This window comes from Charadrius vociferus, unplaced genomic scaffold, assembly GCF_000708025.1.
Source record: "Charadrius vociferus isolate BGI_N301 unplaced genomic scaffold, ASM70802v2 scaffold655, whole genome shotgun sequence".
Classification (NCBI taxonomy): domain Eukaryota; kingdom Metazoa; phylum Chordata; class Aves; order Charadriiformes; family Charadriidae; genus Charadrius; species Charadrius vociferus.
In genome coordinates, this window is record NW_009648330.1 from 1757339 (window position 1) to 1781150 (window position 23812).

Below are 23812 nucleotides of genomic sequence, written 5' to 3' on the forward strand. Positions count from 1 at the left end.
CATTAAAAATCTCCAGAGCTCCTGCACTTGCAAGATCTAACATTTTTTAAGGCTTGTAGCACTGGGGCAGTGTGTTAGGAAACCTCTGTGCTCATTCTAGTCCCTGTGTGACCCTGAAGAAGTGGCTTTGCTTCTGTAAAGTAGGGCGTGAAAAAGGGTAGTGGTTGCAACCAAAGGTCCTGGAGCGTTGAAATGTCAACAGAATCTTGTTACAGGAAACCCTGCGGTGTGCTGCAGCCAGCAAACATTTCTGTGCTTTCCTGTTAAAAGGATAAGTATGTGGGGACAGAAAACCCGAAACTCAATTCTTAGGACACACACAATGTTTTTTACACAGTGGAACTGTTAATTGCTTTCATTGAGAGAAAGAGAATACTTTATAGCAGACAGACTGTATCAAATCCATAAAATACTGTTATGGAGAGGACATTAGAAATGGCAGCACACTGTTACCTTAGTGTTGCTTTTGCCTTTGTTGGAAGATGTTTAAACCTTCACCTTGTTCAGCCACATCAGTTTGCAAGTGAAAAATAAGCACGGGAAAAAGTTAAGCCTGGTTGAAGCAAGTTTTTTTTATTAATGCAAGCACATCCAGTCAAACACAGAATATCCTGCTTTATGGTACAGCTTTATATTTAGCATTTCAGCTCAGAATAGCAAAACACAGTATTTAAACTGAGGGAGGAAAAATAAAAAGGAACCAATGTGGATACTGCATTGATTTCAAGTATATACTAGGACTGATTGACCAGTGAAGTGCACATTCATGTGAAAGCTTTTTTATACATTTACAGAAAGTGTTCTAAAATTGCATTTCAAATATATATTTTTTCTTAAATTTTAAGCATCCCTTTTAAATTTCAATTACACAAACAAAGCTGATAGACAATCCCTCTTATAGTGTCCGACAATGTTACTAGCTAGAACATCTCTGAAAGTGCAAAACACTGTAATAATACAGTATAAATATTCTTACTCTAATCCAGGGCTGAAGGTTAGTACTTCAGCACAGGAAAAATAGCAGCAGATCATAAGAATTATCCCTTCCCCTTTTCTGGGCTGTTCTTATTGACAGTTAGTATTCTACTTCTTCCTTCTTCATGGCATAACTTTTTTTTTTTTTTTTTTTTTTCCCCCCTTCTTTGATGTCAATGCTATGAAAATAGCAAAATGTTGATTCACCTCCCTTGCTTACCCCAAATTACTCTTCTAACTTCAAGTATTTGTTAAGAGGGCAGTGGAACAGGGAGAGAGGGAAGGCTCTTTATTTTTTCACCATACTACAAGGCCAATACAGCAAGTAATTTCTACTAAGTGATTGCAGATGCTACATGAAACAGTGGCACTGCTCTTGGTTGTAGGCACTCAGCAAGAAGAGTCTACTGGACTGGAATAAACCAGGCTTTTGGTTCAGCAAGCATTGCCCCTTCTTCAACAGAAGGCAGAATAAGATAAAACCCATCTACTTAGAGAGCTGACCGTTTTTAAAGAAGCTTGTGCAGAGGTCCTCTGCAAGGCTCTGAGGGAGGCTGCAACCACTGTGAACTCTAGAGGGCCTTGTTTAAAAAAAAAATTAAAAAAAAAATCTAATAGTCTGGATCCTGTCATTATCTTTACAAATATCCAGCCCTCAAGCCTTAAGAGAACAATTACTGGAAAGGACAATAGATATTCTTAGGGAATAATTTGTTAATTAAACAAAATAGTTTTTAATCTGAGCCTACTTTTTGTTCTTTCTTAACTCGGAGATCAGGTAAGAAAGTAAGTCCTGAACTGGAAATAAATACCTTAAGTTAAGATTCTCAGGTGCTCATTTGGATAGCCAAATTAGGTGTAACCTCCAGGCTAAACGGAGAAATTAGAAATGGTAAGCACCAGTGGGTAACTTTGGTACTGGCCTGGGTTCAAGGGTTTGACCAATTTCTTATGGTGTTTTCCCTTAGATTTCAATGGGTTCTGGCCCAGACAGTTAATCATTGCTTGCAAAATACTAGAAAAAGCTTGTATCGTAAGTTGGTCTTTGCTTAAATTGTCTGCAAGTGCAGACTAGCATTTTCAAAGGGAACAAGGCAATTAAATGCCCTGTTGAGTGGTGATGAACTCTTCTAAGCTTCTTTGGAAACTTTAGCCTTAACTTCAAATTGGACATCTGAGTTTACTTCCCTCTCCCTAGCTCATGTCTAATTTTTATTTTCCAAAAAAGTGTTTTCAAAAAAAACATATTGAGCCTGTTTTGCAGAGATAATCTAGGTTCGACATCCTTCTCTAAAACAAAACAAAAAAATCCCTGATTTCTAAAAAGGAAAACACGAACTATTCTGACAGCCAGAATTTAAAGGATAGTTTCCAGAAGTAATAAACTTAGACATGTGTGCATCTTCACACATGCACGCGCACATACTCACACACAAACGCACGTCCCCCAGCAGTTACCCCATCTTATCTCTTTAAATCACGTAACAAAAATATGTTTGCTGCACCATCAATGTTACAGGCAGGTATACTCTACTTCGTGTGCCATATTCTCCATTTTATTTAAAAAGAAAATTGTAGCTGGTTTCGAGACATCCATATTTTTATTTTCTTTACTTCCAGTCCAGAGTAATAGAAGGTACACTAAACAATATCAGTACCTTGTAAGGCACTATTTTCTGATATAGGAGAGAAACACGCTTACTGCAGATGTCTAAGGCCTTGACTCTACAAAGTCCTACTAACACAGGTGAACGATATCGCTGATTTGAAGGAGACCCTTCACTTCACAAAGCTAGAGACACATTGAGTGTTCTGTAGAATACTGGTCCAATGGAGTATTTAACCTGAACACTGGCTTTAGTTGGGATGTGTGTTTTAATTTTTATTTATTTTGGTGGAAGTAATAAAAAATAAAAATTTGGATGCTGATAGAATAAGATCTCCCCAGGGATACCAACTCCCATGATACATTTCATCTCTGAGAACAGGGCCCTGCCCTTATATTTAAAATAAAAAACCAAAACCCTTCACTTAAGTGCCTTAAGGTTGACATGTGAAATATTTACCACATTTTATTTCATAAAAGTTACTGTATATACAAAACAGACCTCAGCCAGTGAGGTCTTTCTTAGCTCAGTCCAAGTCTTTCAGGTTGTAAAAACACGTTCATTCCATGTGCTTCAAAAGTCTGCAGATCAGATCCAAAAATCTCAGGCTCTATTAAGCAGAGTTGTCCTAGAAGAAGTAGAAAAAAAAAAACAAACAAAAAACCCCCAAATTATCTTTTCTATCACAACAAAAGGTTTTACAGGTGTGGTAAAGGTTGGTAACAAATCTATCTTGCATCATTAGCTGAAAGCCTTTCTTGAAGAAGTAGATTTCTCAACTGCTTTAAATTGGAATTCATCTCTGAATTCCAATGATGATGCTGACTAAATTACATGAAAACTTAATGTTTGTACTATTACTTCCAGCCTGTAAGATGCGCTCAGGCAAACAACGTATGTTCCTCTGTCATCCTAAACTATTGCTTGCTGAATAGCATTGGATTTAATACAAGGCACATTGCATGGGTGTCATAAATGAAAAGCTTATGTGGCCTTACTAAGAAACACTGGGATGACTGGGAAACAGTGTCTTGTCTAGGACAATACAGTTATAATGTAGCTCAACTGCAGCTCAGGACATACAGACTTGTTCATTCATTCTTTATCTGGTACAGATATGTCAAATCTAAATGTTTAACGTGATTTACAAAGGTCTAAATCTCTTTTTCTGCCTTGGCCTCAGCCTCAAAAAATCTCATCTAAATTAACATCATTGAGACTTCAACGCTTAAGAGCAGGCTGAAAATTAGAGTATTCATATAAAACTTCATCCTTTTGTAAGATTTTTAAGTGTGTAGGTATGATAAATGATAACACCTTCTTTGTATCTTTATGTATTTGTTACTCTGAGAAAAGCATTCCTAGCAGTTTTCAGATATGTAAGTTCTCTTACTGTATTTGATAGTTTAAACAAAGCATATTCTCCTTCATAGTCCTAGCAGTGATCTTGCAGCCTGAACTGATCTGGCTGATTTTGGCTGTACCAAAATCCAAGCCCTATTGAATTTTTTCAGATTTGAATTTTTGAATGGAAAACTATAAAAAAAAATATATTTGGGGCAAAATGGTCTTAAGCTAGGTACACAAATAGGAGGGAGGAAGCTGATGATGACATGCCTGTGTATGTCTGCAAAAAGACTAATGTTCTGAGAAAGCTTCATACCTGAGTGTTTTCCAGCTGTCTTTTTCCATGTGGTTTTCTGGACCTTCACTTTCAAAGGATGCAATGAACAGAGCTAGTAAATAAAGTAAGAACAATCAGATACCTGGGTTTGTTAACTTTTTTAAAAAAAAAAAAAAAAAAAAGGTAGAAGTTACAACATAGCAGGTTTAACTTAGCAGGCCTCATAATGAAGTTTCTTCTCGTCAGGAGCTGATACGGAAGGAATAATACATATTTATCAAATGTTTTTTTGCATGTTCATTTTTTTTATCTGCATATTCTGTCTGCATTTCAACAAATAGGAAGACTCACTATAATGTTCAAGAAAGGATTTTACCTTCTTCGCTATAAATGGGTGCTGTGAGTAGATAGCTCTGGATCTTCTTGTCTTTTTCAAAGGGGCACTCAACCTGCTTCCATGTCAGGAAATCGTGAATCTGTCTTGAAATTTCCCAGAATTTCTGCATGAGGTAATTAAAAGAACATTATTAAAATCTTGTTTGTTTCTTTCAAATATTATTTCTTTTGTTTCAATTTCAGAGCCTCTTAGTCTTGTTCTTATTCATGCTGCTTCTTTTATTATCCCTTATTCAGCTTCCTCCTTGTTATACTTTCTTCTTACTGTTCCCTTCATCTCCCCCTTTTGCTCCTCATTCCACATCTGTTGTTAGCCTCTCAGGTTTAGAATAGCATATCCCTGTTAACCGCCTGTTCTTCTGCGTTCAATTCTTTTCATTGTCAACCTTTTCTTCATATATAATGAAGTGCTATGTTTTCTGTGTCTTATCTCTAAATTAGCCTGCGCGTGGAACTGGTCAGTAAATGGTTTCTATTTCCTTAGTTTACTTTTTACATTTCCAACCTTCAACTTAAATGAAATGTGACATATGAGATTTCTTCATAAAGCGCTCTTTAAAATTTAAGAGATAATCAAAATAACATCTAGAAACTATAGATATCCTTTCCTTCCTAAGATCTTAAGAAATGCATAATTACTTAGGGTTTGTCTTATATATTCTGTGTGTTCCCCTCCCCCTACCTGGCCTTAATAGTAGCAAAAAACCCATTCAAAAGTGCTTTTGCAGGCTGTGGTCTTCTGGACACGTACGTTTATTAGTCAGGGAGAGAGAATTCTGCATAAACTCCTTTGAAGACCTGCTAAATACTATTTGCTGGTTGTGTGTAGTGTTTATAGCTAGCTAACCCGATGAGCCAAAATAGCTAATGCTCATGATTTAGCGTGAAGTTACCTATTGCAATTTGATCAGTTATGACAGCCTGCTGCCACAGAAAAGCCTACTTTCCATTCTTTACTGCCTTCCGCTTCCTCCAGTCCCTTTTGAACATAAGGCAGGCACAGGGCTGAGAAGCAGCAAATTTTTGTCTGCCATCATACGTGGTACACTAAAATCCGTACACTTCTTGATTTCAAGTTCTTTAGTTTAGATGTTGCATGAGTACAAAGTTCCTTGATTGCATTTCCCTTTTCAATTAGCTAATATTAGTCTATTTCTGTACTACTTAACTAAGTTTAATGCTGGGGGGTTTGGCTTCTGAAATTCTTATATTCTTCTCAATCTTTTCGTGCATCAGTTCTGGTAACAAATTAATGTTATCCCAATTATTACGTGAATTTTATGTTTTGCAGTGCATCTGTGCCATTTCATGTAAAGCCAACAAAAAATAATCTCTATTTCAGTACACTTTAAAACCAGCCTTTTAACTGTAGGCAATTACATACCAGCAGTTTTACAGATTCTTTTCTGTCTATGCAATTGTGGGCCTGCTGGATATGTAATATAAACATGGCAACTGCAAGCGCTAGCTTTCACAGAAATTTGGTGAAACTATTTCCTCTAGATAATGATATCACTTTATATGTAGATGACAGCAATGCTGAGGGAATTGCTAATATCGTGAGCTAGAAGTTCAAAAGTGGCAAATGTTCGTAATGTACAATGTTTAACTAGCATTACAGCTTCTATAATAGCAAACTCCTACCTTGAAGTTTATTTGCCCATTGGGCAAGCGGTTCGTATGTATTTTGTGCAGAAAGTAGATATCTTTAATAAACAGGTTGAAAACTGGGATGACTATTTTCTCTCGATTGCTGTTGGCAGTCTGAGATCGCTGTGCTGCTCCTTGCAGGGCTGTGCGGTAATTACAAAAGTTGCTGGATGGATCCATGTGATGCTGTTTTTATGGAAGGGGGGAAAAAGGCAGTCAAGTAATGTTTCTTATATATAAAAAGCTTTGGTCTAACCATCAGAGAATTCATTCTTTATGAATTTGCTGGGTCCTTTTTTAAATTTTCAAGATCAAGTGCCTTATACTGATCGGGTCTGGATTCAGGTTTTTCTATTTTCTATTTTGTTGGAAAGGAAGGTTCTGTACTGGCTTTACACCTGTGTTTTGCTTCAGTGGTTAATGGAAGACTGAAATGAAGTGATAAATGATTACTAGAAAAAACAAAATTCTAACTTGCTGTCACCAATCTTTGCCTGATGACGATTTCAATTAAGTTTTGTTTTCATTCAGATCTCCACTAGATGGAGTACTCTAATTAGTTGTAAGGGTAGCAAGATGACATGCACTGGAGTGAAAACTACCTTGATGTTAAATTGAAAAACATATGCTAGAAAGAAATAACCTACAAAAAACTTGCATCCACTTCCCTTTGCAGGCAAGTAGGGAGTTTGAAATTCAGGAAATGCTTTCCCTACTGTTTATATGCTGGTGACCACTGACAGAGGTGCCTCTGTGATCTGACTCAGTAATTCCACTGCAGAGGTTTGGGGGAAAACTATTTGGTGAATTTATATATAAAGCCTAAACTTTATACATACCTCTAAAACATCAAATTTGGCTGTTTTGACCTTGGACCAAGTTTTCTTTAGTCGTGCCACAGGACTCAAGTTCATCCCAGCTGAATGGAGAGAGAAGAGACAAAGAAAGAACAGAGTTGAAAAAAATACATAAACAGACTTGTGTTAGCCCTGCATTAGCACCACACGCTTTGGAAGGTAGTTCAGCTTGACAAACTAAAGTTGTAGCTAACAGTCGCCCACCCGCGCATTAATCTGTCACTGGTACATACTGCCCCTGTAGAAGTGTGCATGCTGATGTCAGTCAATTTTAGGGCAAGTCTTGCCAGTCAGGTTCTAAAATGGAGTGTCTTTTGTCATCTGTATTAAGGATACTCACAGATAATAGCCATCATTGAGTTGAAGTTTCCAATATTGAAGCATTCTCTTGCCACATCAATGAAAAATTCCACCATTCTTGTACGCTGCTTTTTCTTTACAACCTGAAAAAAACAAGATCCTGTTAAGAGGGAAGGGACGCCTGAATTCTGTACAGTTCAGTCAAAGGCGTTGTAACAGCTTGATTGAATAGACATTTCAAGACTTTATCCAGCTAAACCTTATGATGATATAGGCTTGAGGGTATTTTGTTAAGATTAATTTTTAATAAAATAGAAGTAGTATTTGGGGCTACTATCAATTATTTGTCCAGTTGTGGGGGAGTGTCAATTCTTGTTTATACAAAAAGTTCAATGTTTTAGGGAATCTTGTATAAACAAGCTGGATGCTTTCAGCAATTTCCTGTTACTGGAAAAGGGATAGAACATGAAGCTGGTATCAGAAAGAATATATGCAAAGAATTTAAACCTCTGAAGAAGGGGGGAAAGCAGTGGACAAACTTAAGACCAGGGGCATGTAACCTGAATGTGAGAAAGAATAATTGTCACATCCTTATTTTTTCTGATTTTACTGTGTATAAGATTAAATGACCTCTTCAGGGCAGGTAGCGATGATGATCAAATATACAAATTCCCACTAATGCAAACATCTCAAGGATCTAGCAGGTGATGCTGAACATCTGCATTGCAGATTCTTTTATAAATGAAAAATCAAAATTTATAGCACTGTCTCCAAACTCTGTTTCCAAAAGCCATCAATCTTTCTCTCTTTTTTTTTTTTCTCTCTTTAAAAAAGCTAGTATTATTGCCTAGATTACGTTCATTGATCAGAGTCCCACATTTAGATCTAGAAGGTTGGTCTGGCTTATATAAAAATGGCTCCTGAGTGGTGATTGCAGACTACTTCACAAGAGAATTCCCTTTTTATTTTTTAAAATAACATCTTACCTAAATAATTCAGTTTCTGCGTTATATCAAAAGAAAATGGTACAGTAGTCAATGGCTTGGCTTAGCCCTTGGTATGCTAAAACCTTCTGACTGGTTTACTAAATGTATTAGCCATACCAGCCAGCTCTGGAAGATGTCTTGGTGTGTTTTTGTAATAAGTTTCTCTGAGAGCAGGAAATCTTAAAAGATTAGGATCCATATAACTGACTTCGTGAAACTGCAGTAGGCATCTGGATTTCCACCATGCAGGCATAGAGAGAAAATTTCCCATTTGCTAGAATTGCTGCATATTAATGGGAATCTAAAAAGACAGAGAATACATATGCCAAAAAAAAAAAATTCTGGGGCAGTATACTTCCATTTCTTTGCTTATTATACAATAGAAGTTATTTTAGCCTCCAATAAGGCTGTTCTCCCTCTTTTTTTTTTTTATTTTTAACCTCTCCAGTAGTCCGCTTTCTTTCCAGACTTCCGAAGAAAGTTTGTTCCTGATTTTTCTACAACAAAAATGAATATGACGGTGCTAATAATATCTAAATGCAGTGGAAGGACAGCAGTTATCAGTAAATCTGACTATAAAGATGAGTATCTTTTGAGAAGTTATGGATGTATTTAAAAAAAAAAACAACAACAAACTAATCCAAAAGAGCTCCCAACTCAAACTCCACACAGGTTCCATTTCACTGCATGACTAATGCTACTATGGAAGCTACACAAAATGAGAGAATATATGCAAAGCCGAACATAGCCGTGAACTCTTAATCATATAAGCATGTGAATAATTTAATGCTTGAGTAATGCTATTGTCTTTAATTGCCCTGCTAATGTTTAAATCTCTATTAGACCACTGCCTGCCTTTTGTCCTTAAGGCCAGGATCATTTTGCTATCTTGTTTTCTACAAATACCTACCCGACAAATCTCTGTAGCCACCAGCATGCTGAGACAATTGAACCAATTGTCATAGGCCTCCAAATTATAGGTTTTGGTCACATCGCCTCGGCACTGTAAGAGAACAGGCCACATATTAATCTTATCCTGTATCATGATAAAGTCAACATACCAAAAGATAAACTTCCTTTTCATGTCTTGATAAAATCTTGCGGATATTTCTTAAGGCACGAGCTTAAAGAAGGTTAGAAAACGTCAGCCTTTCTTGTGCAGGGTATACTCAAGTCATGGAGGTTCTTTACCCTGGTTATTCTTTGTTTCTTTTTCCCTCGGTACCCCTTCTTGTACCTTGTGATTGTCCAGGGAGTCCATGTGGCTGACAATCTGCATCAGATCCTCTGGGTAAATGTTGCTCAATCTTTCCTGTGTTTGGAGAGATGAGAGATCATCACTGTACAGACAAACAGGGGGTTCAGTGAAAAACGCATCAATAAAGGCAGAGTTAGGAGAACATTTTGCTAACTTTCATCTTATGGTGTAGATGTGAGGTGTGTTTGTTGGTATACCTAACTGGTCTTGTTCATAACTTGGTATTTTTTGATTAAAACATCAGAGGCTTTCAGTGAAGCCATAGCAAAATTCATATTGATGAGTATATTAAGATTTAGTAAATTGAAAATGAAGTAGTTCAAACAAACTTAGTGTCTCACCAGTTCGATATAGGTCAGCTGCTGTGCCAAGATCAGAGGGTCACAGCACACACTCAGGATGTCCTTTTGAGTTGACTGTGGCTTGGTTTTGAGGATGGTGCCTTTGTCGGTAACAGGTTGCCGGAATTTCTCTCTGATTTCCTGGTACTGGCTCCGTGCGGAGAGGGCCATCAGGAGATTCTGTGTCATCTGGCTAATGATCTTTTTCACCGTTCCATTTTCCTAAGCAGAAACAATGAGTACTAAAAACCTTTAGCTCCTGCAGACACAGACTGTCAAACAATTTCTGACTGGGAAAAATAAATGCCTGTTATCCATTTTCTTTTATCTTACCCGAGCTGATCATCCTGCAACAAATGAACTCGTCCTAACTGCCCACACAACTTCTTAGCGACATGGTTATACCCGCCTGCCTTCCCAACTCTGTTTCACTTGCTTGGCTGGTCTGCTCCTTGCAGCAGTTTTTGGCTAGTGCCCCTTTCAAAGGCATCAGTTTAAAAGTGGGTATAGTGAAAGGTGGCTGTGTTGCTTGCACAAGGCTTCCTGCATCCTGTGTGTACCACGTGCCAAAAAGCTCTTTCTCAATCTGATCAGATCCACTGATGATCAAGTCTACCTAGCACAGGTAAAATCCAGGGAATTCGGATTACATCCAGGAATATACCACTAAAATACCCTGGCTTGGCTTTGAACAACTACAGCATCCAAAGATTTAGATAAGAGCACAATATAGATAACATTCTTGGACAACTAAAACGCTTTTCTGTTCATCAGGTGAAGATTTTAAACACAGGATCTATAAGGATACATACAGGTAAAGCCACAGGAATGTAATCCATCCGCTTAGTGTTTTGACAACCAAGGCAAGCTCAATTCTTTCTGCTATTGATTGTTTGTGTCCTATAGACATTGTCTATGAGGTCAACCCTGAAGAGCTAATGATCATTTTCCTATTCCTCCCTCCCTCCCTCCCTCCTGTTACTGCTTTAAATGATCCAGGTTTTCTGATTCTGTTCTTCCTACTGCTGGAAAAACTACTTCTATTAAAGACAGTCCTCCTCCTCTTTCCTACACAATTGCTGTCTTGCTTTCATGCAAATTATTTCTCTTGAAGTTAGCCACAAGGTTAACGGTTAGTTTACAACCTGCTGTGGTGGTTTGTGCCAGTCAACTGGATGCAGTAGAAAGAACTGCAATGAATCTGTGATCGTTCAAAGAAGCCACTAATGTGCAGTGATGACTTGAAATTATGTAGCAGATGTGAGAGACGATGACTACCAAACACTTGTATATTGCATGCTATAATTAAGCAATAATAGTGTCAGAATGTTGCTTTACAAGGCAATAATCTGACTCCCAAGTGAAATCAAATGAAAAGCTGAAGGTAGCTCATCTTGATGAGGCAACTGGATTACTGCTGAACAGCAGCTGGCTGGAGTCATTTCGGATATTGTGCTACAAGTGTTCAGAAATGCCAAGGGAGCGTGGTGGGGACTAAAATAAAGCACTAATTCTGCTCTCTGGTATGCTGAGCTTTCCATTGTAAATCATTTGACTTCAGCTGCTATGCCTGACTTACCATGTGTCTGGGAAGACTCAGACTTTTTAGATATGGATCACTGAGAATCAAACTTGAAGGCAGGTGAGAGTATTGCAGACATGTGACAGCGAACAAAGAAACTGCAGTGACATGAAAAACTACGGCTTACTTAAGCTATTGTGAATTCATTAGCATTTTAATACTTAAACAAATGCCCCTAGAGTTTTAGTGGTTTACTTTCATTACTAGCCTTACCCTAAATTTTCTTACAACTTTGGAAAATAAGTCAATGACTGTACAATAATTTGTCCTTGTTTTGAGTTAAAACAAGACATTTGTATTTCATTTGGGGCACAACCCAAATGGCTGTAGCTATAGCTATTTGGTATGCTATCTGATAGCACTAGGACAAACACCTGTCAGCTTTGTGCGAGTTCTCAGTTTACTTTCTATCCTATGTATGGAGAACAGTGTCCTAAGGGGATTTGGAAAAGCTTTAAAATACAAAATATAAATCCCAGACCATTACCATAATCCCTTGCTGAAGCACAATATGGGTAATTCCTTGCAGTAACAAATACTGAGAGCAAGAGCTGCTTTTTGTCAGTGTCAAATTATGTTTCCTAGGGTTCAGATGTGGCATAGCTCTTCACTAATCAAACTTGACTTGTAGCCTTGTTAAGGGGATAAATATGGTGATTCTATAATTAATGAATGTCATCAGATGCCTCTGACAACAGAGCACTGAGCCACTCTGTGAAGATGTGTTTTTCTCAAATGACAATTTATTCATACATAATAGAGTGGGACGGAAGGGAAAAGAAAGAAAGGCCACAACTTCTTTCTAGTTCAAATAGACAAATTAAATACTAAGATACAGATGCTAAATAAAATCTCTGCCAAGTCCCCTTTCACAGTAGTATCTCTGCCAACATACACCTCCTCACCCTTGTCTACAAAGGGAATAGAAGGCATATTATAATCCTATTTCCTTTTCCCCTCCCACGGAGGTACTGACATTTTCATAGTAGCGTCCAGGTAAACAGCTTTGCTGATGCAACAAAGCTGACATACTTCCTTTTGACAACCTGGTAACACCTAATTGTATTGTGTCCTATCACTGATTCATGCAGTGCTGTCAAATGTGTTGTTCTTCATTTTCTCTGTATTTAATTGTGTTATGTGTTTTTGTTGATCTGTCTTCCCATTTCCTGCTAATTTTTCTCAGAAATATCTTGAAGTTGTGGGTTTAAAAACAAGGAAAAGCTTCTACTTCTATGGAAGTAAGCCCTCGTGTTCACCCAAACACTTTACAATTAATTCCCTTGCAGTTCATGATTATATCCTTCCTTCCGTCTGTTGGTAGTAAGAATGACTTTCTCAATGAGAAAAACGTGTAGGCTTTGAGTGTTTGGGGGGAAAGAAAAAACCACAACAAAACAAAAAATACAGAAAACAGCTCTTGTTTTATTTGAATTTGCTTTATCTGTTTGCTTTAGAAGATTCTTTTGTGAGGTCTAGTTTTCTTCATGGGCTAGAAACTCAGTGCTGTTAAGACTGGTGACTGACTACCCTAGCAGAGCTCAAATATAGCCTCCTTAGTGGAAATACTATGCATGTCACTTGAAACATAGCAACAACACAGTTACTGATTATTGCTAGGAATGAACTATTAAATAATAAGCATCTTCACCTTGAGCAAGAGTACATTTGACACAATTAGTTGATATGTCTTGCAGGACTTAGATGTATAGAGTAGTACCAAAGTATAAAGGATGGTACATAATTCATTATGAAAGTTAACTATATTGTGCTGTTATAGACACTGTTCTTTCCTTTCTCCTTCTGCACCACATCCATTTTTCATATCATCATGATTATTTTGTCTCTTCCTCTTACACTGGGTGATTATACATAGACATTTTCTGCTAATGGACCATTAAGTTCATCACTCAGCCCGTGTCCTGCAGTTACACTGACAGCTTAGCAACTGCTGCTGTGGTCCATTTAGAAAATACTGCATGCAGGAGCAAGGGTTTGTATGTAATATGATAAACTTTATATATAAAGGTTAACAAATATTGCTTTACCACTTAAAGGTTTCCACCCCCCCCGCTACCCCTACCTCATCACATTGTGTGATTCTATGAGCAATCTCCTTCAACTCCTTCATGGATTTTTCATCTTGAAAATCGTAGGGGAAAGTTTCAGTCCATTCCTTCAGGAGCTGAATGATTTTGGCAGCAAAGGATTTTAGCTTTGCCTAAAAAGAAACAATGAGTTGATTACTGACCGTAGACCTTTCTGACTGCAGAGTACATTACCTGATGATGGCTCACATAAAACTACAAACAGTCTTGAAAATACTTTACATTAGTAGTATGTGAAGGGGATAAAGAAGAACATATTTAACTGTGAGACGGATTCCTAAATAGTATGATTTAACCTCCTTTCAGGATAGCTTGGCAATGTCTCTTACTGAACACCTTGAAGATATTTTCAATGTTAGTTGTATAAAGCCAGAGAAATGACAGAATAGTTTAGGTCACTTATTTGATTGAAGTCAATAGGACTTAAGCTGATTTATGCCGTCTGAGGCAGCAGTACCTTCATGTTTGTATTCAAAAGCATAAAAACTGCAGCACTCTACCAACCATCTTTTACGAGAAACATTCACAAAGACATTTTTGTTCTATAGAATTTATCAGACCCTCCAGATTGAGCTGTATATTGAAATAAATGAATGACAGGAAAGATGTGTGTGTTCCCTCTGTGACATCTAAATCAAAATGGACTTTGAAAATAAAACGTATTGGCTCTTACTCAAAAAACTATCAACCACAGAAAGGGGAGGGAGAGCTATTTTCTAAGTTTTTCTGTTACCCATGAATCTTCTAAGGCTTTTCATCAGTTAGACCTGAATTGGATGCCAATTACTCCACTATCATAGCAATGGAGAACAGCATCAGTAAATCCAAAGGAGCACTCTTATAAGATTGGGAGTGAGTGCTAAGAACGCTTTTAACAAATGAGAAGAATGAAAACTTAATTGAGGTTATATTTATCCTCCCACCCAACTTGTGATGTACTGAGGAAAAAGAGGAAGTTCTCATTTGTGTTTACCTCCCTGCTTGTCTAAGCTACAGCAGTCCCACTACACAGCAGTTCCTTCTCTCCACACACAGCGTGCTCTCCTCATTGCACTCTCCATCAGGCTCTTAGGGGTTACAGAAGGTGACTTAGCATGTGAGTGTCACTACAGGAAATCGGTATATTTTCTTTTAAGACAAATAGAGAATGTCTTCCAAGAATTGGTAGGAACTCCTGCCAAAACATCGTCTGATCATAGTATGTCCTAGTTTATTTAATCAAAACCAAAAGTCAATCAAACTAAGCTTTTTTTTTTTTAACATGTTGCTGGCATATAGTCAGTGGGAATATTAATAACGATTAATAAGAACTTTGCAGTTAAACCATGCACCCTTGAATCCCCGATCTGAAAATAAGCCAGTGCTCCTTGTAAGTTTGGAGGGAATTTTCTTGAGGTGTGGTTTGTTTTGGGTTTGTGGTTTTTTGTTTTTTTTTTTTTTCAGGGCTGCAAACTGCACTCTGTGAGCATGCTCTTCCTAGCTGATAGCATTGATCAATTGCTATCAATGGATAGCATTCAGTTGATCCTGCTAGTAAGAGAAGCACAGAATATCTGGATAGTGAGGGCAAAAAGAAAACATCACCATTCTCTTTGCCAGCCGTACACGTTCCTGCAAAGCAATCTCTGCCAATGCCACTCCTGGGGGGCCCAGCTTAAAGGTATTTCTAAACAGTGTGGGACAGAGTTCAGGATTATAGTTGTCTGTCCTTCAAACTCTCATTGTTGTCTGCCTTGGGGAAAAAAAAAATTTATACTTCTTTACTAGGAAATGTATGGAGTCTGACATTATTAAAAGAATAATATGTGGGTGGTGATAGAGAATTAATTAGGGAGCCAGTGCACTTCCATTCAATTAAAGTTAACAGATACGTGCCTACTTCACTTTTGTTAACCAAAAGCTGCTACAGAACTATGTTTTGCTATTCATTGTCCCGACTATCCTTTCTTTTTAACTTCTGAAACTGAAAAAGGAGGCATCGGGGCAGGAAGGTTCCAAAATCCTTCCTTAGGCCATGGCAAGTATCTCCATATGAACGCTGACTTCCCATCTCATGTATCTACTCGTGAGTTGCTAGGGTTTGCTTCCTTCGTGATGGAAAGCTAGGCACCTGTTGCAAGACAAACTGCAAACCATATTACTCTTCATGTAATTACTCTTCAGGTGTAAAAAAGCTTAATGTTTTATCGGATGCTTTTAATGCTCGTGAAAATATGGTATGCTGAGAGCAATGCTAAAAAACATAAATATTAGCAAAACATGAGATTCTTGTTTCATGTGTGCTCTGAAACCCAAAGCAGCGTGACAGGCTTGATGTACATCATTTGTGATAACCTAGAGAGAAATCGCAGATATGTGGGTAGCAGCATGCATCTTTTCCTGTTTGTCATGGTTGCAGTAAACCTACCAACCTACTTTTTCTGTAGTCCTATTCCGGATGCGAGCCTCCCTTTGTGAGGCCTGACAGAGAATTCTCTGGAGTCTATGGGAATACTTCTCCTGTAAGCATTTCTTTGAGAAGAAAAATACTTCTCTTAATGTAAGTACTGCAGATCAGCCCTGTTCTGCATGAGATGAGACAGACAGGATTCAGAAACAACTACCAATTAGAAAGGAGGGCAATAGCAGTACTGTGCTTGTAGGAAAGGGAGGTTCAATGACAATGACCTGGTTATGAGTATTGTTTTGATATTTCTTTTTTAAAAAGGAGAGCTTACTGGCAACAAAACCCAATGGAAGTCCCAATTTTTGAAGGAACTTAAGTTTTGAAAAAAGCAAGACAAGCTTCATAGAAACTAAATTACACTTTCTCTTTTTATTTCTTATACTTTTTTTAACTTTTGATTTTAAAAAAAAACAACCCTCAAGCCGTAGAAATAATGCACCACACTTTTAGCAACAGGTTTCTCCACTGAATAATACTACACAAGTGTGTTTTTCTGTGACAATCTTGTTTGGGTCTTTCCAATCTCTAATGTGCTTATGGAGAGTTAAATTTTATCCTTTATGGTCAAGCTTAACTACTGACTTGTATATCATAATTGATGTCTTAAGCCGTGAAACTATTCCTTTTTGAGTGGCCAAAAGGACTCTAAGCAGGCTCCGAGACATCCCAAAGTGTTTTTCTTTTTAATATGCTTTTATCTGGGTTGTTTTCTATAGGGCCCTTTGGCTAGCCAGTAATGTCAAAAACAAAGGAATGATAAGTATTGTGGTGTGTAACCTCAAAACCTGGCTCCTTGCCACTTTTTCAGCTCACACGCTATCCAGGCAACAAGTCAGCCAGCTTGAGAGATCTGCATAAGCAAACTCTATCAGAAACGATCAGAGCTGCTTTAACTACTTTTGCCAGCTATTTCCTGCTATGGAGCCACTTAATTAAAGTTGCTGGTAGCTGGTGATACCTTAATGGGTTATGACTGTGAATATGTAGTGTCTTGAGTCAAGAATTTCTATGCTGCATGTGAAGTGAGCTTTTATTTGTTGCCAGATATAAGAACAACTATTCTGTAAAATATACAGGTGCTGCAGTAGAGAACATTAAAGTAGTCATTTGAGAGGGATGTCAGAAGTTTATGTAGTGTTTTCCAAGAATTTTGTGTTTAGTGGGCAGGAAAAAATTACGGTTTATGTTAAGGGGGTAGAAAGGGATCAAGGGCATAGTAGGAAAAGCAATCAGCAAAGTACGTCAATTAAAGCAGCCTCCCAAACACTCATGTTTTATTGTCACCCTGCTGTTTGTTGGTTTTCCCGTAGGCCCATTGCCAAATTGTCAGCAGAAGGTGTAAGAGTGTGGGTGTTTGGAATATGAGCTGCTCTACTTTACACCCTGTTGTTAAGATGTAATGCATTTAATTTCAGCGTGGAAGTCGTGTTTTTTGAACACATCTGCTGAAAAGCTAGAATACTGCTACTTTACAACTAATATCTTATCTTTAAATAGCCAGGGGATTTAGTCCTCAGACAGTTTTCATTTTAAAATCTCCTAAGTGTATTGTTATTCATGAGAGTTTCATCTTACATCCCATTATTTTTAAATCCAGGTATTTCACATATGTATTTTGACACTAGCTACTGACAGCAGTCTTCCTCTTCAGATGTCTACATATCAGATTTACTCATTCCATGTTTCACATGGTCCCAGCATCTCTTAAAAGTTCCTACCTCCTCTGTTGTTTAGTTACCTGTTGCTAAGAAACCACTACAATTTACAAAGCATCAGTCTGAGGTTGCTCGGTCAAGAACTAGTTTGGCAGTGGTGATAGGAACAGTTATCACCTCTGTGCACAAAGCTGGATGCAGTGGTTCTTGCACCTTCTTTCCCCGACCCTTTGAATTCCCCCTATGTGACAAGTCACATAGCTATATGGCAAGTAGATCAGGGGACTGACCTGCATGAAAATCATTTTGCACCAAGTAATAAGTTTTTCCTGTGGAGTAATTTTGTGACATAATATGAGACTGCACCCCAGGAACAGTAAAGAAGAAGGAAGCCCTAAGGTTAGTATTGCTGTCAAAAACTCTATATTGCCAAACCACAGGGTTACCTTTTCTGTTCTCCACTCAGAGTCCTGATACACCAAGAAGAAAAAAAACTGGACTATCAACATTAGGAATGTGAACATATAATTTCTCACACTTTCCATAATGGTGAGACTTAGATGGATTTAAACACATATCATAAACTGTCCCAGTTTGGCTTAATCGGTTGTAGTAAAACTGCACAGTCACATGCATCAGCACAGGCTACCATTTTAAGTAGTCCATCTGTTAATTTTTGTGAGACATAACTTTCTGATTTACTGTTACACCAACTTAAAATACCCCACCAATAACCTAGAGCAGAGCACTCGAATAGGATGGTGAAGGTGACTGGAGAAAGGAAATTAGATTCAAGACAGACCTAACTTGGTGAAAGCCCAGAAGGGCAAAGCAACTTGCTGGGCAGGTTTCACGGCAGATTCGCGTTTCTCCAGTGCACAGCACCAACCTGTAGTTCATGAGCAAAGTTTGATTATCTGACTCGTAAGGTAGTACATAACCTATGTTTGTGGCTAGCAAAGAACCAACAGTACTTCAAGGAAGAAGACCTAAATAAAAGGGCATGCAGTAACACACAGTAATTACAATTTCAATTTACACTTTATCAGTCTAATTAGCTTCACAATGAGAAGAAGAGAGTGGGAAATAAATAACCACAGCACAGCTAACTGAAGGACATAATGGTTCATTTACCTTTTCTGCCTCAGTCCCCATTTCTAGCTGCTGCTTCTGTTTAATGCAGATCTGCCCCACTTTAGCCAGGAGCTCGTGTGGGTGAATGAAGACTCGAGAGCTCAACAGGAAAGTGAAGATGTAAGTCCTCTGTGGAAGCAGACAGACAAAAAACCCAATAAACAACCAAGTTAAACAACTTCAGCAAAAAGAATGTCTTCCTTGGAAAAACTATTCCATAAGCCACAAATGTAACTCTCTTCCTTCATTTAAACTTCTTATTATTTTTCCTTCTCCAGAGACATGGTGATCTTTTTCTAGCTCTGTTAAAAGGAAATGCTGTAGGCTTCAAGGGTGTTAACTGTGGTGTTTTCCGATTCCCAAATTATTTCCCTTTAAAATGACGAACTTAATATGTCTAACTAGTCACCACTCACCAAAAAGACAAATGAAGTATGCCCAATGTAGGGTGTTATGCCTCTTGAACACCACTATTTCTGATGCTTTGTTTCTTTAAGAGTGATTGTTTTTCATTGGTCTGCAGAAAACCGCTTCATGTGTATTCCAAACCACAGCTGTAATTTCTTCGTGTGTGGGGTTTTTTCATTCTTTTTTCCCACAATCACTGACACAAGCTTTAGCTTAGATTGTGGCCATATGATGATAATTTAGTTTTAAGCTTGACTTTATTTACTTGAGGCCTGTTTCAGTCTTTTGAGTATGAACTCTGCTAATAAATCCAACAATTATTATTTCTCATTAGAAATAGCCTCTCCTTTTATGTTTTAGAAGCTGTAATGCATTGTATTCAGAGTCAGACTCTCCATGGTTTAGTTGAAGTGAGAATGCCTTCAGTGTTTGAAACTTGGCTGCTGTATTCAAATGTAATTGCCTCAGTAATGACAGTAGCATCTCCTAAGCACTTCTGTTTTTCCTTTAGACTTTCTGACAAAATCTGGAGTTGGGAAATTGTAGGGGATCTCCTTGACAATGGATTCCAATTAACCTTTGTTATGTTTGCAGTGTGTACTGTTACTTTGTTTTTAGAAAAGTTATTTGGCAGGCCACTGCTAGGTGTGCATATAGATTGGGACGGGGCAAGTAAATTGAGACGTCTAAAACTTTAATACTAGTTGTGTAAAATATGGTATTTCTACTACTAACTACCGAATTTTGCTGCTTGCAGTCTCTGAAACACACTTGCAGTTAAACAATAATGGTATCTTTAGAACTCTAAAAAGGTTATGGGGTTTATCTCTCTAATCATGCTAAAACATGCCATTAATGAAAAATGTTTACACTTCTTTAGTACTCAGTGTGCCCTTTAATATAAATTTAGCACCAAAACCCTCCAAATATCAGAAGGGGAAAAAGGAATGTGTTTTTAACAAAGTAAATTAATGAAAAGTCACAGTGTTCTGGGAGCAAGTGAACACTATAATAGATTAAGCACGTATCTATTAAACATCCAACTCTGTCCTGAGCTTGTGGAGGATGCTAATGAAAGAACAGAGTTGAGTGTGGTACAGCACAGGGATTTAAAATGCTCATTCTGATCTGAAGATCTTGTTAGCACTGGGGTTCTTACATTAAATTAGGAATAGCATTAATTCTGTATAGTCAAAACTGGATATAATCTGTAGTCTTTGCCTTGTCTATTGTTTATGGATAGAAGAGAGGATGAGAAGGGTTAACTGGATGGTCAGGTGCTTGATTAGTGTTTCCACTGATGCTTACAGAAGATGGACAGCTGGGGCCACCTAACAATAAGGCTCTCAGTGACTTCAAGCAGGTGGCCAGGGCAGTGACAGGATACTGACAGCATGGCCTCCCTTCTTGATGGCATGGTTGCAAATATTCCACACAAATGTACATCAGGAAAATTTAAGAAACTGGGTTTCTGTTCAGTATTTTGTTTATGTCTCTCTCCAGAATTTTAGAGTTTATTTTTACTTTTACAATGACAAAAAAATTGAAGTTGATTAATTTTAAAAAGAAATTCAATATAGCTCTTACGCCTGCATCTGGAAACAGTTGAAGACATATCAGCTTTGAAGAAGCTTTATAAAAAATCCATAGTACTGTATATGATGTATTATGGGCACTAAAATTAGGCTGAAGAGCTAACCTGATTCACAAAGAGGCACTTGGTTGTGTTATGGGACAGCATATCAGATCTTTTATTCTTATGTATGTGAGAACAAGCCCTAAACTGATATACTCCTCATTCAGAATGAAAGCATAAGAAAGAATAGCGTTGGGTTGTGAGATAGTTGTGGGTTTTTTTTTTTGGGGGGGGGGGGGGGGGGGGGGGTTTTTTTTTTGTTGGGGGGGGGGTGGTGGTGGTGGTATTTTTCTTTGCGTTTTAAACCATGTCTGGTTATCCTCTGTTTTTTGTAGCCGACTTCTGGGTTCATTTTTATCAGTGTTGTCCCTGAACTGTGAGTCTGGACTATCTGGGAAAGGAATTTAGCTGTTGGGTGTGTCAGCTGTCACTGGGTTGTGTGAAATTTTGTTCTGGATCCATGAAGCAGCCCTCACTTCTACCCTATTTTGCATTTGAGGGAGATGGGGAATCAAAAAAAAAATAATTATTGACTTCAATACTTTCATCCCTGCCCCACATTCTTCTTTTGGGAGTTTAGAAGCCTGTCTGAAAGATGCCTGTATGTGTAAGTAGCGGGGAACCACAACTTAAACCACACTGTCCTGCCAGTGACCTTCGCTCTGATAAGCTGGAATGCATTCTTTTAAGGAAAGATATCATTTTGCTTCTCGTACTAATTCTAGTGTTGGTCTCCTTGGTGGAAGTTTGTGTGATGTGGGACAGTGTTTATCCAGAGTTACTCTGAGAAAGACCCACTCAGAGTATCACTTCCTTATTGTTATACTGCAAGAAAAGTGTGACCCAGACGACCTGTGATTTTATTTGTTTTCTTCGATAATGTTTTATATGATGTTCTAAAAAGTGCTGAACTTGCAAGATGCAGGAAGATACATGGCCATAAAAGTGCATACTTTCCATTTTAGACTTGCTGTAATATCTGTAATCAGTAATATCTGTACTGGACATGGCTTTTCCAGACAACGCTGGACTAGTAGGTTTTAGAAACAAATTAATAGTAATCCTGGAACCCATCTGCTGTATTTTTACAACATTTTAAGTCACTTAACTGGAACTAGGTTCAGTACTTTGGAAAACAAAATTGTCCCATTATGGTCAATCAAGATATGCTGGTTTACAATGTATTGGTACCCAATAGATATTTTTTGATACTTTTTTTGCTTATGCTGGCATAGACAAGGACTAACTGCAATTAAGAACCAAATTAAAAATGACAGGTCTGACAGCAGAATTGACCTTCATCTCCTTTGCTCTCTGCTAATAGCCAATCCCTATCCAATAAAGAAAACTCAGGCTGAACTAAGCCATGCATTTCAGCATAGCAGCAGGTCTTGGGGGTTAGGAATACAGTTGTTTAGGGTAGGAAATACTTCATACTAATGTCATGCCTTATCTAGATCAAGGATTTCTGATTTGTTGCACCTGTACTACTATACGCATACAGGCTAAATGTTATAACAGTGTAAAAACCTACACTCTGTCATAAGCAGTCCCCTAATCATGAAGAAGATGGTTTGGAGAAGGAAACTTAGCTACGAAGCTAGCTGGTTTGACAAGGAATGATTTAAAAAATGCTTCTATAAGCTATGAGATTGAAAGTTAAGCTGCATTTATCCTACAAAAGTGACAGGTATTTGGGGAGGCGAGGCAAAAATCCTTTCTGCACTTGGAACAACATAAGCTGACACAAAAGGGGCTTGTGCTTTATAATAGAATAAGAAGCCAGATTCCTTTAGTGCCTAAAGTTGTTGCTAAGAGATGAGCTGAATTATATTTAAAAAAAAAAAAAAAGACAGAGCGCGAGCACACAAGACTAAAGAAGGAATTGTTACTCTCTGACCCAAGAATGCACTGATGTCTTGAGGAGGAAAAAAAAAAAAATATTTTCTTAGTGCACTCACTGCTCATTCTGGAACTTCTTGTTTGTGAAATATTTTCTTGAAACGTTTTCTTGCTTGGGCACAAGGATTGCAGACTGGTACATTCCATTCCTAACCTCCCGAACTCCTCTGTCTCATGAGTATACATTTTTCTACGTGCTGAACAAGTCCCTGTACACAAACAAGCCTCAAAAGAGCAATACACAAATGTAGGATCTTATCTTTTCCATCCTCCCTTGCCTGCCTCGTGTTCTGCCAACATGGCAAATACATTTTTGTTTGGCCTCTGTAACCAGCACAGAAAGATACTCTGTGTTTGCTTTCTCCCCCACACCCTCTTTCTTTCTGTCTGTGTTACTGCGATCTTTAGCTTAATGTCCACACAGGCGGGAATGCCTTCTAAGCATTGTGCTCAGATGTACTAATCCAACAATTTGGAGAGGTACTAATCCAACAATTTGGATGAGTACTGCAACTTACAGGTGTGTCACTCTGAAACTAAGGTAGTATCTGCTAATATTACCAATAGCTTCTTTTGGTGTGAATTAATTGGTGATGCCTTGCTGCCTTTCTTAGCATGTGTAGTTGGAGACATAAGACTGAGAGGTGTTGATACCCTTCTCTTGAACACTCGGTATTGGCTGCTCTTCTGACAGGATATCGGTGTAAATGGCTATCACTCAAACTCTCTGTAGCATCTTCCCTAAAAATGAGCATGAAATTAAGTACAAACATGTAACTGAACTGAAATAGAAAACTAGATTTGAAGATGACTCAAGTACAGCTCTTTCTTTATGTTGTTCAAAGCTTATTTATCTACTCATTTTATAATTAATCCTTTCAGCTAAATTGGGTGATCTGATTTAACTAAAAGAATGTGTCCTGCTGCAGAGAAGATGAATTTGGTTT

The 23812-nt window shown here is 37.9% G+C and overlaps 1 protein-coding gene across 2 annotated transcripts in view; it reads right to left on the bottom strand.

Annotated features, from left to right (window-relative positions):
• Positions 1-2976: 2976 nt before the first annotated feature.
• Positions 2977-23812, bottom strand: part of RASGEF1A (RasGEF domain family, member 1A) — a 22735-nt gene continuing 1899 nt past the window's right edge. Inside the window, exons 2-12 of one of the 2 annotated variants that reach the window (XM_009884564.1) lie at positions 18920-19048; positions 13660-13791; positions 9995-10216; positions 9633-9707; positions 9306-9398; positions 7450-7552; positions 7092-7171; positions 6247-6438; positions 4583-4706; positions 4246-4318; positions 2977-3210 (exon numbers count right to left, since the gene is read on the bottom strand). In XM_009884564.1, coding sequence (XP_009882866.1) covers positions 3186-3210; positions 4246-4318; positions 4583-4706; positions 6247-6438; positions 7092-7171; positions 7450-7552; positions 9306-9398; positions 9633-9707; positions 9995-10216; positions 13660-13791; positions 18920-19048 — 1248 coding nt within the window. In that variant the 3' untranslated portion in view covers positions 2977-3185. Of the gene's footprint in view, positions 3211-4245; positions 4319-4582; positions 4707-6246; positions 6439-7091; positions 7172-7449; positions 7553-9305; positions 9399-9632; positions 9708-9994; positions 10217-13659; positions 13798-18919; positions 19049-23812 lie in introns of both variants that reach the window. The other variant, XM_009884563.1, reaches the window with a different exon arrangement.